At 51.7% G+C, this 19,326-nt stretch overlaps 11 protein-coding genes across 11 annotated transcripts; 6 read left to right on the top strand and 5 right to left on the bottom strand.

The window, feature by feature from the left end:
* Positions 1–398: 398 nt before the first annotated feature.
* COCCADRAFT_96623 (uncharacterized protein) lies at positions 399–947 on the bottom strand (the record flags this gene model as incomplete). The annotated part of the gene is made up of 1 exon (XM_007714276.1): positions 399–947. One exon carries the CDS (start codon positions 945–947, stop codon positions 399–401), a length of 549 nt encoding a protein of 182 aa, XP_007712466.1.
* Positions 948–1,378: 431 nt separating this feature from the next.
* Positions 1,379–2,182, bottom strand: COCCADRAFT_5197 (uncharacterized protein; the record flags this gene model as incomplete). Its single annotated transcript, XM_007714246.1, has 3 exons — positions 1,379–1,867; positions 1,918–2,112; positions 2,162–2,182. 3 exons carry the CDS (start codon positions 2,180–2,182, stop codon positions 1,379–1,381), a joined length of 705 nt encoding a protein of 234 aa, XP_007712436.1.
* A 633-nt stretch (positions 2,183–2,815) lies between these two features.
* Positions 2,816–3,355, bottom strand: COCCADRAFT_96509 (uncharacterized protein; the record flags this gene model as incomplete). Its single annotated transcript, XM_007714275.1, has 2 exons — positions 2,816–3,279; positions 3,325–3,355. 2 exons carry the CDS (start codon positions 3,353–3,355, stop codon positions 2,816–2,818), a joined length of 495 nt encoding a protein of 164 aa, XP_007712465.1.
* Positions 3,356–4,036: 681 nt separating this feature from the next.
* On the top strand, positions 4,037–5,664 carry COCCADRAFT_96514 (glycosyltransferase family 15 protein; the record flags this gene model as incomplete). Its single annotated transcript, XM_007714274.1, has 3 exons — positions 4,037–4,314; positions 4,367–4,765; positions 4,815–5,664. 3 exons carry the CDS (start codon positions 4,037–4,039, stop codon positions 5,662–5,664), a joined length of 1,527 nt encoding a protein of 508 aa, XP_007712464.1.
* A 716-nt stretch (positions 5,665–6,380) lies between these two features.
* COCCADRAFT_96605 (uncharacterized protein) lies at positions 6,381–8,642 on the top strand (the record flags this gene model as incomplete). Its single annotated transcript, XM_007714273.1, has 1 exon — positions 6,381–8,642. The coding sequence occupies one exon, from the start codon at positions 6,381–6,383 to the stop codon at positions 8,640–8,642; it is 2,262 nt and encodes a 753-aa protein (XP_007712463.1).
* A 632-nt stretch (positions 8,643–9,274) lies between these two features.
* Positions 9,275–10,189, top strand: COCCADRAFT_96496 (uncharacterized protein; the record flags this gene model as incomplete). The annotated part of the gene is made up of 4 exons (XM_007714272.1): positions 9,275–9,562; positions 9,613–9,877; positions 9,931–10,059; positions 10,116–10,189. The coding sequence occupies 4 exons, from the start codon at positions 9,275–9,277 to the stop codon at positions 10,187–10,189; spliced, it is 756 nt and encodes a 251-aa protein (XP_007712462.1).
* A 737-nt stretch (positions 10,190–10,926) lies between these two features.
* Positions 10,927–11,903, top strand: COCCADRAFT_5192 (uncharacterized protein; the record flags this gene model as incomplete). Its single annotated transcript, XM_007714245.1, has 6 exons — positions 10,927–10,935; positions 10,994–11,034; positions 11,111–11,259; positions 11,315–11,466; positions 11,526–11,763; positions 11,815–11,903. 6 exons carry the CDS (start codon positions 10,927–10,929, stop codon positions 11,901–11,903), a joined length of 678 nt encoding a protein of 225 aa, XP_007712435.1.
* Positions 11,904–12,668: 765 nt separating this feature from the next.
* On the bottom strand, positions 12,669–13,796 carry COCCADRAFT_96629 (uncharacterized protein; the record flags this gene model as incomplete). Its single annotated transcript, XM_007714271.1, has 1 exon — positions 12,669–13,796. One exon carries the CDS (start codon positions 13,794–13,796, stop codon positions 12,669–12,671), a length of 1,128 nt encoding a protein of 375 aa, XP_007712461.1.
* Positions 13,797–13,987: 191 nt separating this feature from the next.
* COCCADRAFT_36927 (uncharacterized protein) lies at positions 13,988–15,779 on the bottom strand (the record flags this gene model as incomplete). Its single annotated transcript, XM_007714270.1, has 2 exons — positions 13,988–15,550; positions 15,600–15,779. 2 exons carry the CDS (start codon positions 15,777–15,779, stop codon positions 13,988–13,990), a joined length of 1,743 nt encoding a protein of 580 aa, XP_007712460.1.
* A 437-nt stretch (positions 15,780–16,216) lies between these two features.
* On the top strand, positions 16,217–17,372 carry COCCADRAFT_26402 (glycosyltransferase family 62 protein; the record flags this gene model as incomplete). Its single annotated transcript, XM_007714249.1, has 2 exons — positions 16,217–17,296; positions 17,352–17,372. 2 exons carry the CDS (start codon positions 16,217–16,219, stop codon positions 17,370–17,372), a joined length of 1,101 nt encoding a protein of 366 aa, XP_007712439.1.
* Positions 17,373–18,523: 1,151 nt separating this feature from the next.
* Positions 18,524–19,066, top strand: COCCADRAFT_96627 (uncharacterized protein; the record flags this gene model as incomplete). Its single annotated transcript, XM_007714269.1, has 2 exons — positions 18,524–18,623; positions 18,705–19,066. The coding sequence occupies 2 exons, from the start codon at positions 18,524–18,526 to the stop codon at positions 19,064–19,066; spliced, it is 462 nt and encodes a 153-aa protein (XP_007712459.1).
* Between the last annotated feature and the right edge of the window lie 260 nt (positions 19,067–19,326).

The following is a 19,326-nucleotide window of genomic DNA, read 5'->3' as shown; positions in this document are numbered from 1 at the left end:
TTGGGTATTTTAGAGCATTGTTTGTGCAGCACGCTGAGTTTAAACATTTCATCGTGTACATCTCGATCTTCTTTGCCGTACGTGTCATGCTGTGATACAGTTGGTCTGAGTCAACTCCATTGCAAGTGCACAGATCCTTCTAAAAGCCATGTTTGTTCACCTCGTTTTTGAGTCTTGATCTCAGAAGTGTTTCATTATTGCTGCCGATACGGCGAATCATGGATTCGTGGAATCTGTCGCCTTGTAACGGTACCCAGCATGTCTTTCCCTGTAGCAATACCAAATACTCATACACGAGATGGCTTGCCTTCCTCAGCGGTGGAAGCTGGTGCGCCGCTCATCATAATTTACACGGTATAATATACATGCAAGAACTCGCAAAAAGTGAGTGACCATATTCACTCCTTCTTACTCTCATTATCTTTGCCCTTCTTCTTGTCCCAGTTCCACACATCCCAAATCTGTTCCATGATCAAATCTCCATAACCCTTGCCTTCTTCAAGCGCCTTCCTCTCTTCCTCTAGACGCTTTTCCTTCCATCCCTCGTCTTCATCTCCCATCCACAATTTCCCTAGTACGCCCTTTTGCTGTCCCTCCTTTCTCTCGAGCGCCTTCCTACCCTTTTCTCTCTCCTCTTGCAGTATTCTCTGTGTCTCTCGCGCTCGGTCTGTGGGAAGTTCCATTGCGCGCATGGGAGAAAGGTTCTGTACGAGGCCGCGGCCGGTGCGAAGGGTGATTAGATGGTCGGCGGACAAGTAGAACCCGATTCCTAGCGAGAAAGTATAAAGGTCCAGTTTTCGCGGTGGGAGCAATGCAATTATCGGGCACACCACGAGCCCCCCAATCGCCAGGTTTCGTACTATACGTTCATAGCGTTGTTGTTGTTCTAGGGCTAGGCGTTGTTCCGGTGGGATGGGCACGTTTTGTATGGGATTCGGGGTCGCCATGGGCGGTGTGGGCGCTGCCTGCAGAACCGGAGCGCAAGACGAGAAATTTGTAGTAAAGTGTTTATTTAATGTTTGGTCTGTTTACAGGGTTTCTAGGGTAGTGTGGCGGGGAGTTTTGTGAATGTCAGGTCGAAAAGTTCAATGATGCAAAGACCGAGCGGTTAGCTTCCGCTCGGCTGCAGCTTCCCCACTAGAGCGGAAGGGCTGCGGAGAGCGTATGTACAGTACAAACCAGTTCGCGATATCCAAAAAGCGATACGATCCGCTGTCTCACAAGGGCCGATTTTTTATCCAAAACAAGTGACGCTGAGGCACTTTAGATCTGAGACCATAATTGCCTGGCGCAAATTCACGACGCTGCCAGCGCACCGGCAGAGCTCGTACTGTGCTGCCAAGGTCTTGCACCCTTTTGCCAGAGAGACGACGCATAATCATCGGAATTTTCGTCTTTTTACGTCGGTTCTGTCGTCAAATCGCTCCGTGTCATACCTCACAGGCCCATCGTCTTTCCTGTCTCCTGCATGCTCAAACACCCCACTACTCCTCAGCCGTTTTGTCGGTGTTTTCTCGTATTCGCCTCCACTTTGCTGGTTCTTCACGCCTTCCTCCTCTGTCCCGGCCGGCCCGCCTGAGCTGGGCGCATCCTCGTATTCATCGTACTTTCGCTTCTGTGCCGTGCTAGGAGTCTGCATCAAGCGCCGTAAACGGCTCTCCTGTAGCCGCCTATTGACCTCTTCTGTAACATCGACGTGCTGAACTAGGTGGGTTCCTTCTGCCTGCACTGTTTTTGCGCGTGGTGTAGGTGATTGGCCAGGGAGAGGGGATATGGCATGCGAATTTGATGCGTGAGACTGGGCGTTGGGCGTCGGCGAAGCATACTTTGCGCCTTCAAGACTCAGTCGCTTGTTTGAAGTATTGACCTGCTGCAGTGTAAGGAATCACCGCAAGCGTAGGTGGCGCGCATGCGTACCTTCTTCTCTGCCAATCCTTCGCTTTCAAGCTGGTCTCTGAACCTCTTCATGTCGTCATGCAGTCTACCCGATTTGTTTCGCAACGATATAAGATCCGTCGCCAGCCAGTCGGGGGCATTGTGATCTGTCGCCTCAAGAGTCTCGTTGAGAAACAGCAGCTGGGCGCGTAGGCTGCTGATATGTTGGTCAAAATCCTAGCAAGTGAATAAGTTGTTTGTAAATTTAGGTGGCCGAGTGAATTACATCTAGCGATAGTCTGGCCATGTTGTGTGAGGAGGCTAGTGTGGAGGGCAAGGAAGGTCGCGTGCAGGAGACTTTGAGATTGCGGACTCCCGAACTGCAGGCGGCTCAAGCTATACCCCTGTTTAGCAATGTTCCGACCTACTTCCGATCGGAACCTGCATCTTTTTCTTACAGTTGTGTAACACGAGGTCTCGGTGCGTTTGCCTAACACCAAAGTCTGGCAGATGAACCAATGTATTTCAACATTATCCAAGCCTTTTTCAAAATTGAGCTAGTTGTTGTACCAGAAACAAAGGAGAAACAGTAGCAAATACCAGCACTAGTCGAACAAAGCCAATGCATGCAGTGTCGGCTCGCAACAAACACAACCTTCATGTCCTTGCCTCATCATCTGGTAGCTTTATCTCCTGTAAATCCCAAATCCAAGGGACTGGAGGAGCCAGGCTATGTCCGTGCTGTATGATGTGGGTGGCTTAGCATTGACGCCGTTGATCGGACTAACAGACCATGTAGCCCATGGGCAACCGAAGTAGCATTTCCCATTCGGGCATTCTAACCGGAGGATCAAGGTAGAAGTGAGGTCTCCTGCTGAGAACATGCCTGACACCAAGCAAGATTACGTGTCTGTGAAGATGATGTAGATTCTGACGCTTCTCATCCCTCATCTTCGTCTCCAAAGGTAAGCTTGACTGCTTTGGCTTTCTTTTTTGGCTTCTTGGCTGGTTTGATGGTGGGTTTTTCGGCATCCCTTTCTACTTCGCTCCTATTATCGCCTTGATCATCGCCAATAATCTTCGCGGCCTTGCGCTTCTTTGTATTTGCACCAACTTCAGCAATTTTGTCTTTGGGTTTCGACTCATCTTGCTTGGTTGCCTTTTGCTCGGCTTCATCTGCTACCAGGTCTTCTTCGCCCTTGCTATCCTTGCCAGAGACGAGTGCATCATACTCCTCTTTGCTCAACGACTGGTTAGTATCTTCTAAGACGTACGTTGGCGCATCATCTTCATCATCGTCTTTGTTCATCCTCTTATTTCTGGCAATGGGATGTTCATGACGAGCAGTATCCCCACTTTGAAGTTGCCCACGCAGCCGCTGCAAGAAGGCTGGCTGAGAGCTGTCTGCGCTAATCAGTACCGTTTCCACTCTTCTGCTGGCGCACTCACCAAAGTGCAGGTCCTTGGCCTTGAAGCTCATGGTGAGGCCGGTGGTGCAAGGGCTGGTGATGCAGGAATCTATGCCGAAGACTGGATGGGATTGCAGGGCTGGGGTGATGTTGTATCTGTCTGTCGCTTACGTAGTAGTGGCAGTCTCCCGTGCGTCCCTTTCAGACAGTCTCGTGCGTGTCCCTGAACCAGAGATTGAGCGGATTTTCTGCGACTCCTTTATTGATAGGCTGTTCAGGGTACAGGTATGGAGGCTGTGTGTCGGGCCTAGTGCGTGAAAGATCCAGCCCTCATAGCTGCAGTCTCCTGCATTGGCCAGCTGCATCTATCTGTCTGCACCTATCGAGCTGCGCTCTACCTACGTTAGTGAGCTTGGCGCGTCTCCACCGATATGTTCCCTGTCAATTAGCACTTCTCGAAACGCATACGCAATCGCCGACCGTTAATAATTTACACTCGACAACCCCGGTTTCCCCTTTCGACACTCACCCCCGACCTCTCGACTCACAGAGTGTCGCGCAAAGTCCAGATTCCCATTGATGGTCGCATACCGATTCGGAACTGCCACCCAACGACGCTTACACTCCTCACTCGCCCCAAACCCGGCCGTATCAGAACACATATCTGGCCGCCTACGACTGGCATTACCTAGCAAAGAACTGCCACTGGCAGTAACGTCTTTCAACAAGGCCGCCATCACAGCGTCGCAACCATGGGCCTCCTGCAGGACATGACGCAGAGGCTGCCAACGACAAAAGAGAGCCTGGACAGATTCGACGACCTCTCGCGCCGTGCTGAAAAGACGACTCCTCGATTGTCCTTCTTCCGCCGCCGGGTACGACTGAAGGGATCTTCGTCCGTTTCCATTCCACTGGGCCTGGTGCTCCTCTTTCCATGTCTTGTAATAATCATAATCATAATTCTTTTTGTGAGGTCGCCAGACTCTCAGGGTATTATGAACATGCCTGCGGGCACCCCGCCGTCAATAAGGTATCATCGCCCTTATCGCAGTAGCATGCAACAGACGACTAACAATTCACAGAAAGATCAGCGAAAAATATGACAAGCCCTTCGCTGTAGGCTGTCTCGAGCCCCAGGTCAACGGACCCCGAGCAAACGCTGCCTTCGTAGTGCTAGCAAGAAACAAGGAGCTAGACGGCGTCATACAGTCGATCAAATCCATCGAGAGACATTTCAATCGGTGGTTCCACTACCCATACGTCTTCCTCAATGACGGCGACTTCAACGAGACATTCAGGGAGGTGGTCTTGAAGCACGTTAGTGCTCCGGTCGAGTGGGGCAAGATAACGCCAGAGCAGTGGGGCTTCCCAGACTGGGTCGACCCTGATGTTGCTAAGGAGGGCATCGCAAAGCAGGGAGACAATGCCATCATGTACGGTGGTATGGAGAGCTACCATCACATGTGTCGGTTCTACTCAGGGTACGTTTAAGAAAACACTGCAAGTTGGGGCTGGACTAACTTTCCATAGTAAATTCTACCAGCACGAATTACTTGCCAAATACGACTGGTACTGGCGTCTCGAACCGGAGATTAAGTACTTCTGCGATATCACATACGACCCTTTCATCCACATGATTCGGAACAAGAAGACGTACGGCTTTACAATTGCTGTGAAAGAGTTGAGGGAGACGGTGCCCAACATCTGGAGATATGCATCGGCATATAAACGAAACAACAACCTTACTTCCAAGGGCATGTGGGAAATGTTCGTCGAGAAGCCTAAACCTGAGGACGAGAATGCACAAAAGAATGAGCCCAAACCGAAGAAGAACTTCTTCCCACAAGACATTATGGACTCGGAATTCGGCTCAGACGCGTTGCCTGAGATCCACCCCGAAAACATGGAGGGCGAATCGTACAACATGTGCCATTTCTGGAGCAACTTTGAGATTGCCAACCTGAACTGGTTCCGTAGCCAGGAGTACAACGATTTCTTCGAATTGATGGATCGCAGCGGTGGTTTCTGGATGGAGAGATGGGGAGACGCGCCCATCCACTCGTTAGCTGTGGGAGCACTGCTTGGCCCCGAAGACATTCACTACTTCCGCGACTTTGGGTACCGGCACACTACTATTCAGCATTGTCCGGCCAATGCCCCTGCACGACAGCTGCCTAGAGACCCCTACCTGGAGCTGACGACCGAGAACGAGAAAGAGCGAATTGAGGAAGACAAGTATTGGGCGACGCCAGACCCTGTCAAAGAAAACGGCGTCGGGTGCCGTTGTAAGTGTGACACGGATATCGTCGAGGTGGAAGGCAAAGAAGGGTCTTGCTTCCCTGAGTGGGTCGAGGTGGCGGGCGGTTGGGCTTCGCCCTAGGCACCAGAACCGTGGTCTCTTCGTGTTGCGTACTTTTCTACCAGCCTCCAGTGAGCATTTTGTGGGCGCATTAGCATTGACTACTGGTTTCAGTAAGGCGTAAGGTGTTGGTATTGCATGTCTGTTGGGCGGCCTTCCAGCAGAGGATCATCAGGACTATGCGGGCGTTGTCGGTGCGCCTCGGTTGCTGCAATATGGGCGGAATTGCCATATATCTACGAAGACGAACCACATTTCAAAAATGTATGAGTAGGCTTACAGCCTGGAAGCGAACCTTACTAGCTATAACTGTTCCTTTGTCGTGGGTTTGGTGTTCGCCCCCACCCCCTTTGTCCATGTGAACCATGTATCGTACCCTATCGCTTACTATGCGGGGTACCCCCGTTGGCATCATCCCGCCTTCACCATGCATCCAGCTGCGCCGTGCCATGATCATTGTTTGCGTATACTTTGAACAATGACCTGGATTTAATGCAAGCGTTTGAAGCATCATCATTCACGCTCACAGTAAGCAAGCCCGCAGGTGCTTTCATTTGCTCCGTATCTGCCCCACCCTGCCCCAAGGCACCCTGACGCGCCTCCCGTTGCTAGTCAGGCAGCGGCGACCAGGTGCCCACTGCTACCTATTCCCACCCTTGCCCCTCCATCTACTTACCTTCCTCCTCCACACCTGAGGAGTTGTAAACACACTGTCTCCTACATGAATTCAAGCTGACATGCCTTCTAGCGAATCTCTTGCTTCTCCAGATCTCAAGTTTCCTCCCGTGCGAGTGAACGGGTCACTGACAAGGCTTGACCTTGAAACGCTTATGATGCGGTCCACCCAACGCCCGCAGCCAGAAGAGGCAAGCAGCGCTCTTGAAGATAGCAACTATGATATGCTCGGCGATGGGGTAATGGATGTATCGGACGATGAAGCTCACACGGCATCGATCGCCTCGACCGACGCTCCAACTCCCGATGACACATCCGACGAGTTCACTGACGATGAGGCCGACTACGAGATGGGTGACCGAGGCTTACAAGATAGCATCTATTCATCGCAAGCCGAACCTCCAGAGCAGCAATCCGCCGCACGCCCCGCATTAACAGGCGAGGACTCGACGTTGACCGAAGTGCCGTCATACCTGTCTGGGAGTGAGAGCTCTTGGCGCATCACACTAGATGAGCAGCCAACGGACAATGACGAGGCTGTCCAGGGAGGTAATGTCATTCAGAGCTCGACCGACTATACGGACGAGCTCCCACAAGTATTCAGCCGTTACGGCTGTGAGGAGGTAAGGCTGTCCGTAAAGGCAGCCTTATCGAAACACCCCTTGCCCCCTCCAGATTCGTACAAGATACTATACATTGGAATGCCTGAGAGATGGGCAGAAGACATCACCACTACCCAGATTGCTATGGCACTCGGTGCTTACCCTAACCTCTCCAAGTCGGTCATGGTACGCGGGCAGGTCGAACCATACGTCCCTGTCCCGCAAGTTTCTCGCTGCACCGGTCTCGAGGTTGTGACCTCACGTGGAAAGCCAACACGTATCGCGGCCAAACTAGAGGATGGCAAGCAGCTCGAGTTCAGCCATAGCATGGCTGCTCACTCCCTAGACCAGCCAGATCTTGTCATCATGTGTCATCGAACACAGCCACACTCGCCTACTGAAAGAGAGGCCGTTGATTTCGCCAGAACGATCTTTGCATGTGCCGAGATACCATGCATCGAACTTGCCCAGGTCATCCCCCATGGTATACCATCGCTCGTGGAGGACCCGGCAGCGTTGCAAGTGCACGTTGAGGGCCGAGACGACCCAAACACTGACTACGAGCTGAAAGCAGTATTGCCCCTGAATCATCGCGGCTTTAGTAGATTGGACCCATCGCAACTTAATCGTCACCTTGCTCATATCAGCCCTCGCCTCATGATTGCACGAGACACAAAAGACAGCACAAAGGCACAGACATCATGGGTTGGCGGTAAGATCAAGACGTTCGCGAAGAAGATTGGAGTGCAGTTGCCCTCGGCAAGAATGCTCATATCTGCGCTGGTTTTGTGTGTATTGATACCCGCCCTATTCCAGGGCGCAGCCTTTGCCCCTATGCTACTCCAGAAGGCTTCACGAAGCGTATCGGCATTATCAGGCCTCACTGAGGTGGAAAACATTGATCCCAGCATTACCCCTGTTGCATCGGAACCTGCACGACTCGTGACATCCATCTCTTCTTCGTGTATCCCAAAGGCAATGGAAGCTCTTACAGTCATGCCGGCTTCACTGAACCAGCCTATCAAAAAGCCAAAGACAGAAGATGGAAAGATTGGAAGCTTTGAGCTCCAAGCCACTGGGGATCACCAATTCATACTTCGCCCTTCAAAGGCATTTTCTTCGAGGCGTAAGAGACCTCAGCTTCAAATCCAGATTGCTCGTCAGTCACAACAAGTTCCTATCCGGTACAATCGAACTATGACTGGGGAATACATTGTCGACCTCGAACACAAGTACCCATACGACAAGTTTAACGTCAGCATTGCAACTCACTCAAAGCCTCTTTTGCGGCAGTCCTTTGAAGTCATGCTCGGCCACAACAAGTCGATGCTGGAACAATTCATGGATAATGCCAGATCTGGTCTCATGAGTACCCAGGATGCTCTGCGAAATGTTTCCTTGATGGCGACACAGCACATGCAAGCCTACATGGACGTACGGGATATCGATGTCGCCAGTGCCTCTGAGCAGATGCAACAAGTCCGGCAGAAGTTTCAGGAGCAATTGCAAGTGAAATGTCGTCTGGCAAAACAGATACCTGGAGCGGCATGGGTGGGTCTGCGCGAGGCGACAGCGCCGGTACGCACATCACGGGCAATGAAGAGAGCTAGGATGAATGCACTTCGCCTTCGATGCAAGATGGAAATTGCTGCAGGACTGTCTGGGAAAAATGGCGAAGAGAAGCAGAGCTGGGCGTGCTCCAAAGTGAGGGGGGATATGTGAGATGGGATTGGGTAGAGGGTACTCGGACACTCAAGTCCATGGGGGGATTACTGTGGGAGGATGCCATGTTTGCTTCTGGGTTTTTCTTTGGTGGGATAGAATATGTATATGTTGCAACAGCATTTATTGATGGACACAAGGGCGTGGAGTTATGAACATGATATCCGGTGTGCACACTGGACTGGTTGAGGCGAACTGGCGCGTGGCGTTTGTATGGGGGCGTTGGGCTGATAGGTTAGTGAAGTCGGGTTACAGTTTCAATGTATTTAGCACAGTAATACTCTGGCCGAATGAAACCTTGCGTCCCAGCCTTGGTGTACAAGTGTACATGCACTAAAAATTCGGCGTTTGATTTGGTTTGATGTTGTACATTAGTGCACGGAAAGCAACATGTGCACTGCGGGAAAGGTTGTGACACAGGACGTTGACGGAATAGCATGTTGGGCAGGGGTGGCACGCACGTCAGTGGGCCTAAAGAGGTAAAGCGCGAAAGGGAGGGGCATGCATCCCACTTGCTCAATTTGTGGGCAGACTGTTTGACACTGAACACCCACTCCTGTATCTACCTAACACAAAGACTTTGTCTCGCCACTACATACCAACCCCCAGTATACATTACCAATACAACAACCATGTCTGAAGCAGCCAAGCCCGACCCAGCCGCCGACCAGGCCGCCAACCCTGGCCCAACTCTTGTCAAGGACGAGACTGCAAAGGTGACGACTGACAAGCTTGCCGACAAGGCCGAGGCGACGACGGAGAGCACAGACAACAAGCCCCTCACGGAGAAGGCGACAGAGGCGGCGGCCGCAGTAAAGGACAACGTTTTCTCCATGTTTGGTGGCGGACCCGCGAAGGCGAAGAAGGACGAGGCCGATGACGTTGACGAGCCGTCAGGCTCTTCCAAGAACAAGGCCGATGTCGGTATCTCCGTCCAATTGGTTTGGAGGTTATGCTAACGTTGCAATAGGACGAGAACCCAGAGAACGAGGAGCCCGATGTTGAGTTCCAGCCCGTCGTCCACCTTACCGAGAAGGTTGACACCAAGACCAACGAGGAGCTTGAGGAGCAAGTGTTCAAGATGCGCGCCAAGCTGTTCAAGTTTGACAGGGAGTCACGGGAGTGGAAGGAACGAGGCACTGGCGATGTTCGGTTACTGAAGCACAAGGAGAACGGCAAGACGCGCCTTGTCATGCGACGAGACAAGACTCTCAAGGTTTGCGCCAACCATTACGGTATGAAGTGACTCGATTGGGACGGTAAGATAATGATACTGAGACGTGCATAGTTGTCCCCGACATGAAGCTGTCACCCAACGTAGGCAGCGACCGCAGCTGGGTCTGGAACGCCGCAGCCGATGTCAGTGAGGGCGAGCCCGAGGCGCAGACGCTTGCGATCCGCTTTGCCAACAGTGAGAGTAAGTATTGATTTGTTTGTCTAGATGGATAAAAGGAGGCTAACCATTTGTGCCAGACGCCAACCAGTTCAAGGAGGCCTTTATCAAGGCCCAGCAAGAGAACGAGGCGCTCTTTGGCAAGTCGGAGTAAGAGAGGTCATGATGAGGCCAAGGAAAAGGTAACGAGGGATTATGGATTATGGATTATGGACTATGGACGAGGATGAGCATGCATTGCACGAATAGCGAGGAACGGTTTGGGATGATATTATATCCTGGTGGTAGTAGACGTGCCCCATTATCAGCACAACAATTAGATAGTAACTCGATAGCCTGGCTAATAAAGTCAATGGCACTTCCCCCAAGTCGGCTTTCTCTGTAAATCGCCAGTGTCAGGTTATCTCTATCCGTGCCAGCACTGTGCCAAGCTTTCTCTCACTCTCACTTGGCAGTGTGAGAAGGGCGTGCAACAAGGGCCGTGGTTGTGGTATCAGCACGTCTCTCACCTGATGAAGTAAAGCAGACCAGAACCCCTGTCCGGCAGCCTTGCAATGGTGCAGCCGTTGTAGAGCTTGACCGTTGATGCCAAGGCCCAGAAGATCGAACGAGTCGTAGTCAGCCTCCGCCCGCCCCGCCGCGACGTGCATCACCTAGCCTCCGCCAAATCATAGCTCGCGACCAGCGACCAGACCAGCCACCGCCTGCACTTCCAACCCTCTTCTCTGCCCAACGCGTTCAAACCTTATCGCCAGAGGCACACTACCAAAGTCGCATACATCCGGACTACCGTCTTAGCCTGCATTCGGTGTATACCTTGTGTGGAACACGGCGGCTTCCAACAACTAGTTACTCTGCCATACTCAATCCTCACGGCGCAAGTCAGACAAGATGCCAGACGTACGTTGCACCCTCGACAAATGCGCACCTCCTCGCACAAACACTAATAGTCGAGCAGGCCAAGCGATGGGTCAAGCTCATTACTCACCAAAAGCCCATGTACGTCTGCATTGCGCGCAGTCGCAACCGCTGTCTTGACGCGTATCCACAAGGCCACCCGCTAACACGCGCACAGTGACGAGCCTTCACCTGTCGAGGGCTTTCCCATGCGAACATGGAGTATAGAGATCTGGCTACTTGACGATCAGGGTAACGAGGTCATGCCCAACGTCTTTGAGAAGGCTGTCTACAACCTCCACCCATCCTTCGAGAAGCCCAAGCATGGTGCGTGTGCCGTGCCGTCTTGCCTTAATTACAGCTTTGCTGACCCCGATAACAGTCCTCAAGAAGCCCCCTTTCCGTATCGAAGAGAAGGGCTGGGGTGAGTTCGACATGACCATTGTCCTGACCGCTGTCGGCAAAGGCGGCGACCACACCCTCGAACATGACCTCAACTTCCAGTCTGAGCGCTACGAGGCCAAGCACCAGGTGGTATGTATACAGTCAGCACCGAAGATTTTCTAGCCACCAAATCGCTGACTCTGTGCCAGACCTTCCGGAATCCCAAGCCGGAGCTCCTCGCCCTCCTCGCAGAATCCGGTTCCGCCGAGGCAAACGGTATGCGCAACAAGGATGCTGCCAAGAAGAAGAGCCGAAAGGACAAAAACGTCGACATGGAGAAGCTGGCAGATGGCCTGCAAAAGCTTGGTGAAGACGACCTCCTGCACGTTGTCACTATGGTCCACGACAATAAGACGAGCGAGACGTACACGAAGAATGATGTAGAGAGTAAGTTGGCCCAACTGCTCAGATGAGACGAGATATACTGACACTCAATAGACGGTGAGTTCCATGTCGACCTGTACACGCTACCCGACTCCCTCGTAAAGATGTTATGGGATTTCACGGCCTCCAAGGTAGATCTGTAAGCCAGCCTTGCAGTCCAGCCATCTTGTCTTTGATCAACGCGTCCTGATCTACAATCACACACAAACACATGATGCCTCATGCGCCATTTCCAACCATCTTACCACATCCTCTCCAAAGACCCGAGTAGCAGCAATCCGCCGCTTACTTCACAAGCAAGATTCGCATCTGTGTAAAGATGCGAGACCTCTCCTTCCTGCCTGGACGTGATGCGGTCAAGATCTGGAGGATAATCTCATGTCTTATTTCGTTCCACTGTACCCTCTCCTCAACTTCTAGTTATTCACGAGCCTCGGAGTTAGACACGGGCTTCTTTTCATCTTAAAAAGGGCTGGATGGATGTGTATGGGTGGTTTTTCGCAAATCAGCGACCCTCCTTGTTTTTATGCAACCGGAGGGGATTCGTGGCTGGTGGATGCGTATACCAGGTTTTCATTATATATCCTTTTTTCCCCTCCTCTCTCTGATAAAGAGGGCAATGCAACCATTGGTGTAATCCGTTTTTTGTGAAAGGAAATGAAGTTATGAGAGAAGAAGAAGAAGAAGAAACGATATTGCGATGTTAACGCAAAGACGAGAACGAAAAAACAACAGTCAGAGCAGATTGCAAATGTATCTGCTTACCACTGGGAAACATTAATCTATCGTACAGTCCATCCATCTCCAAGCACATGATGCTTTCATCACTCATCCATATCGTACATCTAGCAACTATCTCCATCCCTCTCCACATTACACATTCAACCCAAACCCTAGTTCCACACCACTCACTTCTTACCTTCATCTCCACCACCAAGCCACCCCTCCACCGTAGCCGCCAACCGCCTCGCCTCCTCCCTCCGTTTCACCCCCACCGCCGCAGCAGTCGCCCGCCACTCGACCGGCACCCGTCTCAGCACCGCGCCCCTGGTCCTCCCCCTTGCAGCCTCGCCACGCAATCGAGATAGCGAGCTACGTTTGAATTTCGCCCTCGCACCATCCGGGTACCGTATCGTGCCTGTGAAGAAAGATGCGTGGCGTTTGATGAGGATGGGGATGCGTACGTGCCTTACTCGGGGCCGTGAAGTACGTTTTCTGATCGTGGGTTTGCGTTGCTTGGGCGAGGGCTTGCGCTTAGAAAGGGGTTTTCTTGCTGTGGGATCTGCACCGACGTTGCTCTTGTGGTAGCGGATTTTTGTGCCGAATTTCCTGTGACGTGGAAAGTGCAGACGACGGGCGCGGCGAGCGCGGGATAGAGAGCGTCGGGGCTTGGTTTGTGTACGTAGTCGACGGGGTTGGATGCTGGTGAGGATAGCGCCGGCTTCTTCTGCTAGACAGGCGGTTTGGAAGGCTAGGATGCGGGATGTTTTGCTGAGTGCTTCGGGATCGCGCTCGGTTGAGATGGTTAATTTGCGGATTAAGGGTTCTTTTGACTTTTTTGCCTTGGATTTAGGTTTCTCCCCTTTCTGCTTTCTTATGTGCGTAGTAGCTTTTCCCGTAAAGTTTTTCTTGCCAGTGACGACTTTACTGATTCTTCCACTTTCGTGCGCCCTCCAGGAGCCTTGCCTCTGGCAGACTGACATTACCGCTTGATATTCAAGTTTCTGTCTCTCAAATCTCCTCCGAAGTTCGTATAGTATGCGCTTTGCTGTGCGAAAGCGGAGTCGTCCAAACGTACTGACACCAGCAATACCAAGGGCATGTACCAATTCTGATATTGTAAAACTGGGCGAAGAGTATGGGTGAGTATCTGCACTTGGAGATGATCCACTCGCTTTTGTTCGTGACTCCTCCAGTCCTGGTCTTTGGTGTACGGAATGGGATGACTTAGTGCTACCGGTTGAACCCTCCAAATCCACGGCTGCGTTCTCGGATTGTGTATTTGAGTTTATTGTAGAGCTGGAGAATTTGCACATAGACACTGGTCGGTTGACAGTCAGGATACGTCGGATTTGAATTTTGCGCAGATCATTTGAAGGTGAGTTAACCAAAACATTTCCTGCGTGACGAGGATAAGAGTTCAAAGAGTTCCATGGTGATAAAGAGTTCAGTTTATTTGGAGTTGAATTTTGCTACTTAAGAATCAGAACACATGCTCGAGTAAAGATCACCCCGAAGCAGGCTCACCTACGTCCTTGTCATTACCGTCCTGTTCCAAGTTTGTACATGTCGTAGAGTCGGCATGTGAATCATTCAAGCTGGTGGTCCAAAGGCGCGAAAAGGGGACGTCAAGCTTGGTTGTATAGACTGAGCTAGTCTCGCCCACGTCTTTCCCACGGCGGCGTATTATAGTCAAGGCACCTTCTGTCAAGGCGCCGAAAGTGCCCTGGAATACAGTAGAGCGATGCTTTTCCGTCGTCATGTGCTGCCAGGACTCTCCGGGAATAGAATCCATCGTGCTAGGAATGGTACCTAGCTCCCAGCCCCAAGACCTATTGACCTTTGACAGCGTTGAGATCGTCCCATAGTTGTCAGCCTCACGAGCCTCTTGAGCAAGTTCAGACTTTGGTAAGGTGAAGAATTGTATCGAGTCACCATCTTGCACAACTGGTGTAAGAGTTGATTCAAAGTTTCCTGGGTTGTCAATGCTGGTTGGGGCGCCTGGACCAGAAGATTTATTGACTGGCATGGGATCCAACGATAGCAAACCTGCTTTCTTTCCCCATCCACCTCCTCCACTTAAGACACGGTGGAGACGCGCCCCTTCCGAGAGGGCTTCGGATACAAGTGTATTCCAGACAGGTGGTTCGCTGCGCCACAGACGTTCCCAAGCTTGGTCTGGGCCAGTTGAAGTCGGTTCATTTTCAACCGGAACGCTAGATAAAAGTTTTTCAGTCTTTTCCGTGATTTTGTCTTTCAGATCTCTGGGTATGATCAAAGCCCAAGCAACTGTGGCTTGCACCTGTTGACCCCTGGACAAGAAGAACCTAGGAACCACATTCTCAAGCTCCGAGGATGCCTGGATACTACTGCCATCGGTGTCGACAACACGACGAATGATGTTACCCATACATCCCTCTACAATTCGAGGCAAAGTAAGCGGAAGCAATGGGATGCTAAGAGCAGATTTGGTGTCCGGAGTGGGACCATCACTAGCTAATCGAATGACATGGTGAGAAGGACTTGTCTGTGTGACCTTGGTCAATTCGCCACTTGTGCTGTTTTTCTCCCATCTTGAACTGATCATGGTTGTCGGCATTCCTGTTTGAAATACAGTGTTGGCAAGGGGTAGCCGCAATGTGTCAAGACAAATGTCATCGTTAAGTACACGACTCGAGGTGATGAAGTCGATTGTACCTTGCTCCGATGGGAGGGAGGACTCATTGGATTCGATAGAAGCACTGGATGGGAGAGAAACATAGGCTATCCCTTCAAAACCTGTTCCCGCAACGGGCGTGTCCACTTTGCGCCGTGATAACTGAGAGTCCAAGGTACTGCCATTCGATGGGTGTGGAACCGGCAGCTTATCTACGACAGCACAAAGCGCACGTATGTCAATATGTGGTGCCTCAGTTGCCTTTTTGTAGATTCGTACAAGGGCGCTACGAAGAAAAGCATCATGATCGAGTAGGAAATGTGCGTAGGAGGGGGTAACAAAGAAGACGGCGAAAGACTTCTTGTGGGCAACGACAGTTGGCAGTGGCTTGATGGAATTGAACAGATCATGGGGCTATGAAGTCGTAAGCACGCGGCATTCGATTGAAGTGCGGACTTCTCACATGGGCGTGGACAGAGTCCGGAATGATTATGCCACCATGTATGGTCCTTCGTTTGGCTGCTTCATTGAGGTCGGTGGTTGATGGAGAAACAGTGTAAGAGCGCAGTGGAGAGCGCCGACTGCGCAGAACAGCAGAAGCACGCGTCAAAACTGGCCATTGTCGGGCAGCCAGCAGAGGCATTTGTCGAGGGTCAATTGACGGCGGCGCGGGACGAAAGTGGTGTTGAACATGCGGGCATCCATGACGCCTCGACGCTAGGGTGCGTACGTAAGCAGCGCCGCGACATTCGCGACGGGGTATGGCCCCGACAATGCGGAGATTCCTCCTGGAATTAATCTGTCCACGACCACTCTTGCACTCTCCTCCCACCGTGCCCTCATCCTTAACCCCCCTCAATTCTACACGCAGCCCGGCCTCCAGTGCACACCTTGTGGCTGTGCAAGCCGCCAAAACTTTCTCCGAGCGCCGGCTAGGCCACGTCTCGCGCACCTCCTTGCGCCCAATTACCCTCACCACGACCACCACTTACCGCCTCCAACTTCTGATGCGCCAACCGTAGGCCCTTTTCCACTCTGGCAGCCGCGGTTCGCCTTACTCTTTAGTTTCCTCCAGCCACCATGTCACGCTCGCTCCGACGCCAGAATCCCATCACCATAATCCTCGCTGGTATCCTCTGCATTGGGTTCTTTATCTTCTTCTTCTCCGGCAGCGATGTCCCCTCCATGTCCAGGGGTAGCGGCGATGTAGCCTCTAACCCACTATCTCCGCCATCATTACCTTTTCGCAAGTCGAAAGCCAATTCTCCTCAGGTCGCGCCGCCAGTTGTACATTACTACATGAACAATGTGACCAATTCCCGCACGCCTGCTGAGAACGAAGAAGCAGTTCTCATCCTCACTCCATTGGCCCGGTTCTACCAGGAGTATTGGGACAACCTCCTTAAACTCACCTATCCCCACCACCTCATCTCCCTTGGATTTATCATCCCAAAGACAAAGGAGGGCAATGCTGCATACACTGCATTGCAGGCACAGGTAGCAAAGACCCAATCGGGTACCAAATCGAAGCGATTCGCTGCCGTCACCATTCTCCGCCAGGACACCGAGTCCCCCCTACAATCACAAGACGAGACCGAGCGTCACAAGATGGCGAACCAAAAGGCGCGGAGAGCAGCCATGGCAAAGGCACGAAACTCGCTCTTATTCACAACGTTGGGTCCCACGACCTCTTGGGTTCTATGGATGGATGGCGACATTGTTGAGACTCCACCCACATTGATTCAGGATCTGGCCGATTACAACGTGCCAATCATTGTGCCCAACTGTTTCCAGAGATACTACAACGAAGAAAAGAAGGCCATGGACATTCGCGAATACGATTTCAACAATTGGATCGACAGCAGCACTGCACAGGAACTGGGCAAGAAGATGGGCAAGGACGACATCCTGCTCGAAGGTTATGCAGAGATGCCAACCTACCGTAGCCTGATGGCCAAGATGTACGACCCGTCGGCGGATCCTCACGCAAAGGTCAAGCTCGACGGTGTAGGAGGTGCCACATTACTAGTCAAGGCCGAAGTCCACCGAGACGGTGCCATGTTCCCGCCATTTTCCTTCTACCATCTCATTGAGACGGAGGGCTTTGCCAAGATGGCTGCCCGATTAAACTGGGAGAGTTATGGACTGCCCAACTACCTTGTACGTGCCCTTTCTCGATACTTTACGATAATCTCGATGCTAACAGTAACTTTAGGTGTACCACTACAACGAGTAACAAGGTCAACGGCGAAATTTTGAAGTTCTTGCGGGCTGTTCCGTTTCGGTGGTCATTGGGCGGCGTTGGAAAGGGCGGTTTGAAGACATTACTGCAATCATGAGTCCTACCGCCGCGTATTTGTGGCAACAATGTTTTGGAGGTATGGTGGCTTGCTGAGCAAGAAATATACCAGTTAGCAATTTTTAGACTTGAAATACCAACATGACAGTTTTTTCATTCAATCGGACACTTGATTTTTGGAGCAAAAGAAACGGTCATGCATGGTACGTGGAAGCCGCTCAGATGTTGGCATCTAACAAACTTGCTGGTTGGTTCGTTGCGGAGAATGTGCACCCCCGATAGGCTAGCTATTGCGACCCACAGGATGAGCTCCACAGACTCGCTGACCACTGCGATAATGGCGATATGTTCTTTTGATGTGACCGATTCAACAAGTAGCCTACATATGCACCTCCAGCTCCATCATGTAGGCCATATCGAGCCCTTATCTCTTTCCCCGCGGGGATTGTTTCAACGCGCGCCAGGAACATCCAAGTCGCCTTCCCGTGCTTAAATGACGTTTCCCGAGTCCCGAGGAATGTCTACATGCCGCTGCTTATCACGTCAAATAAGTCAATATCCCGCCAGCCGCAACATATCCCAGTGCTTGCACACTTCCCCGCGTATCCATCTGTAATATCGAACCTTTTTTTGCCCTTGGATTAAGAGAATAGAAAAGGATACGCTATTGCATACACAGCTTTACCTGCGGATCCACAATGGCATCTATCTCAGGCCCACGCAAACGCATCTCAGACTCGTCACGCGCAGACACACAAACGTCATCACAACCCATAGCACCAACAGAGACATCGCCTATACTCCCGTCTAGCAAACCCAGCTCGATAAAAGATTACAACACGCTTTTCCCCGAAATGCGCGCTCGCGACAACGCACACCAGTCTTCCGGCCTGTCCGCTACCAGCGACTCCGCAGCCGGCGCAGAGCAAGAAGGCACAGGGGGATCGAACCTGCAGCCCGCGCGAGAGCACAAGAAAAGCGATAGCAGCTCCGACGTATCCAACGGCACACGAGGCACACGACAGTCCGAAAATGGAGTCCACACCGACCCCAGAGCAACAACAGCAGAGTCCGCAGCCGCAGCCACCATGCGGCGGGAAAAAGGATGGTGGGCAGGGTTCTGGGAGAAATACGGAAGCGTAGAGTTGGATAACAAGGGGAGTGTAGCTAGGGATCATTTGGCACTGGGTAATGCGCTCCCTCTCTTCTTCCCATTACATCTTCAACCCGTTCAAACGCGCTGACATGTGATAATATTGGGAAATATAGAACGTACATTTCTCGCCTGGCTCCGCACTTCGCTCTCCTTTGCTAGCATCGGTATAGCGATAACGCAGCTCTTCCGGCTGAACACGTCGCTGGCGGATTCGCCAGATCGTTCCTCGCCATCGTCGCACCAGATCAAGATGCGGCAGCTGGGGAAGCCGCTTGGCGCGACATTCATAGGGATAAGTATCGTGATGCTGTTGATTGGGTTTCACAGGTACTTTGAGGCGCAACATTATGTTATACGGGGCAAGTTTCCTGCCTCGAGAGGCAGCATTATTCTAGTTAGCGCCATTTCGGGCGCGCTGATAGGAAGCAGTCTGGTCGTCATTTTGGTCACGGCGCCCGGTGCATTCGAGACTTGACCACGCCGATCAAGGAAAGGGAGACAGGACTCGGTAAACTCGCTTGCTTGCTTTAAGTTTGGGTATCTTTGATTCATTTGCCTCGTACGTAATTCCTTTCCTTTTTTCCCTCTTCTTTGGAATCCTCACATATGCATTCACCGCAAAATGCCGTCTCTTACAGATACAGATCCACATCAGTCCTGTAGATCGAACGCATATATCCCACAAGCACCTGCAATCCAGTCCTCTGATGTCATAAAATTTTCATGCTCAAAACA

Source organism: Bipolaris zeicola (genome assembly GCF_000523435.1).
Source record: "Bipolaris zeicola 26-R-13 unplaced genomic scaffold scaffold_77, whole genome shotgun sequence".
NCBI classification, from domain to species: Eukaryota; Fungi; Ascomycota; class Dothideomycetes; order Pleosporales; family Pleosporaceae; genus Bipolaris; species Bipolaris zeicola.
The sequence above is the reverse complement of the archived record's forward strand: the minus strand, read 5'-3'. Positions and strand labels throughout refer to the sequence as shown.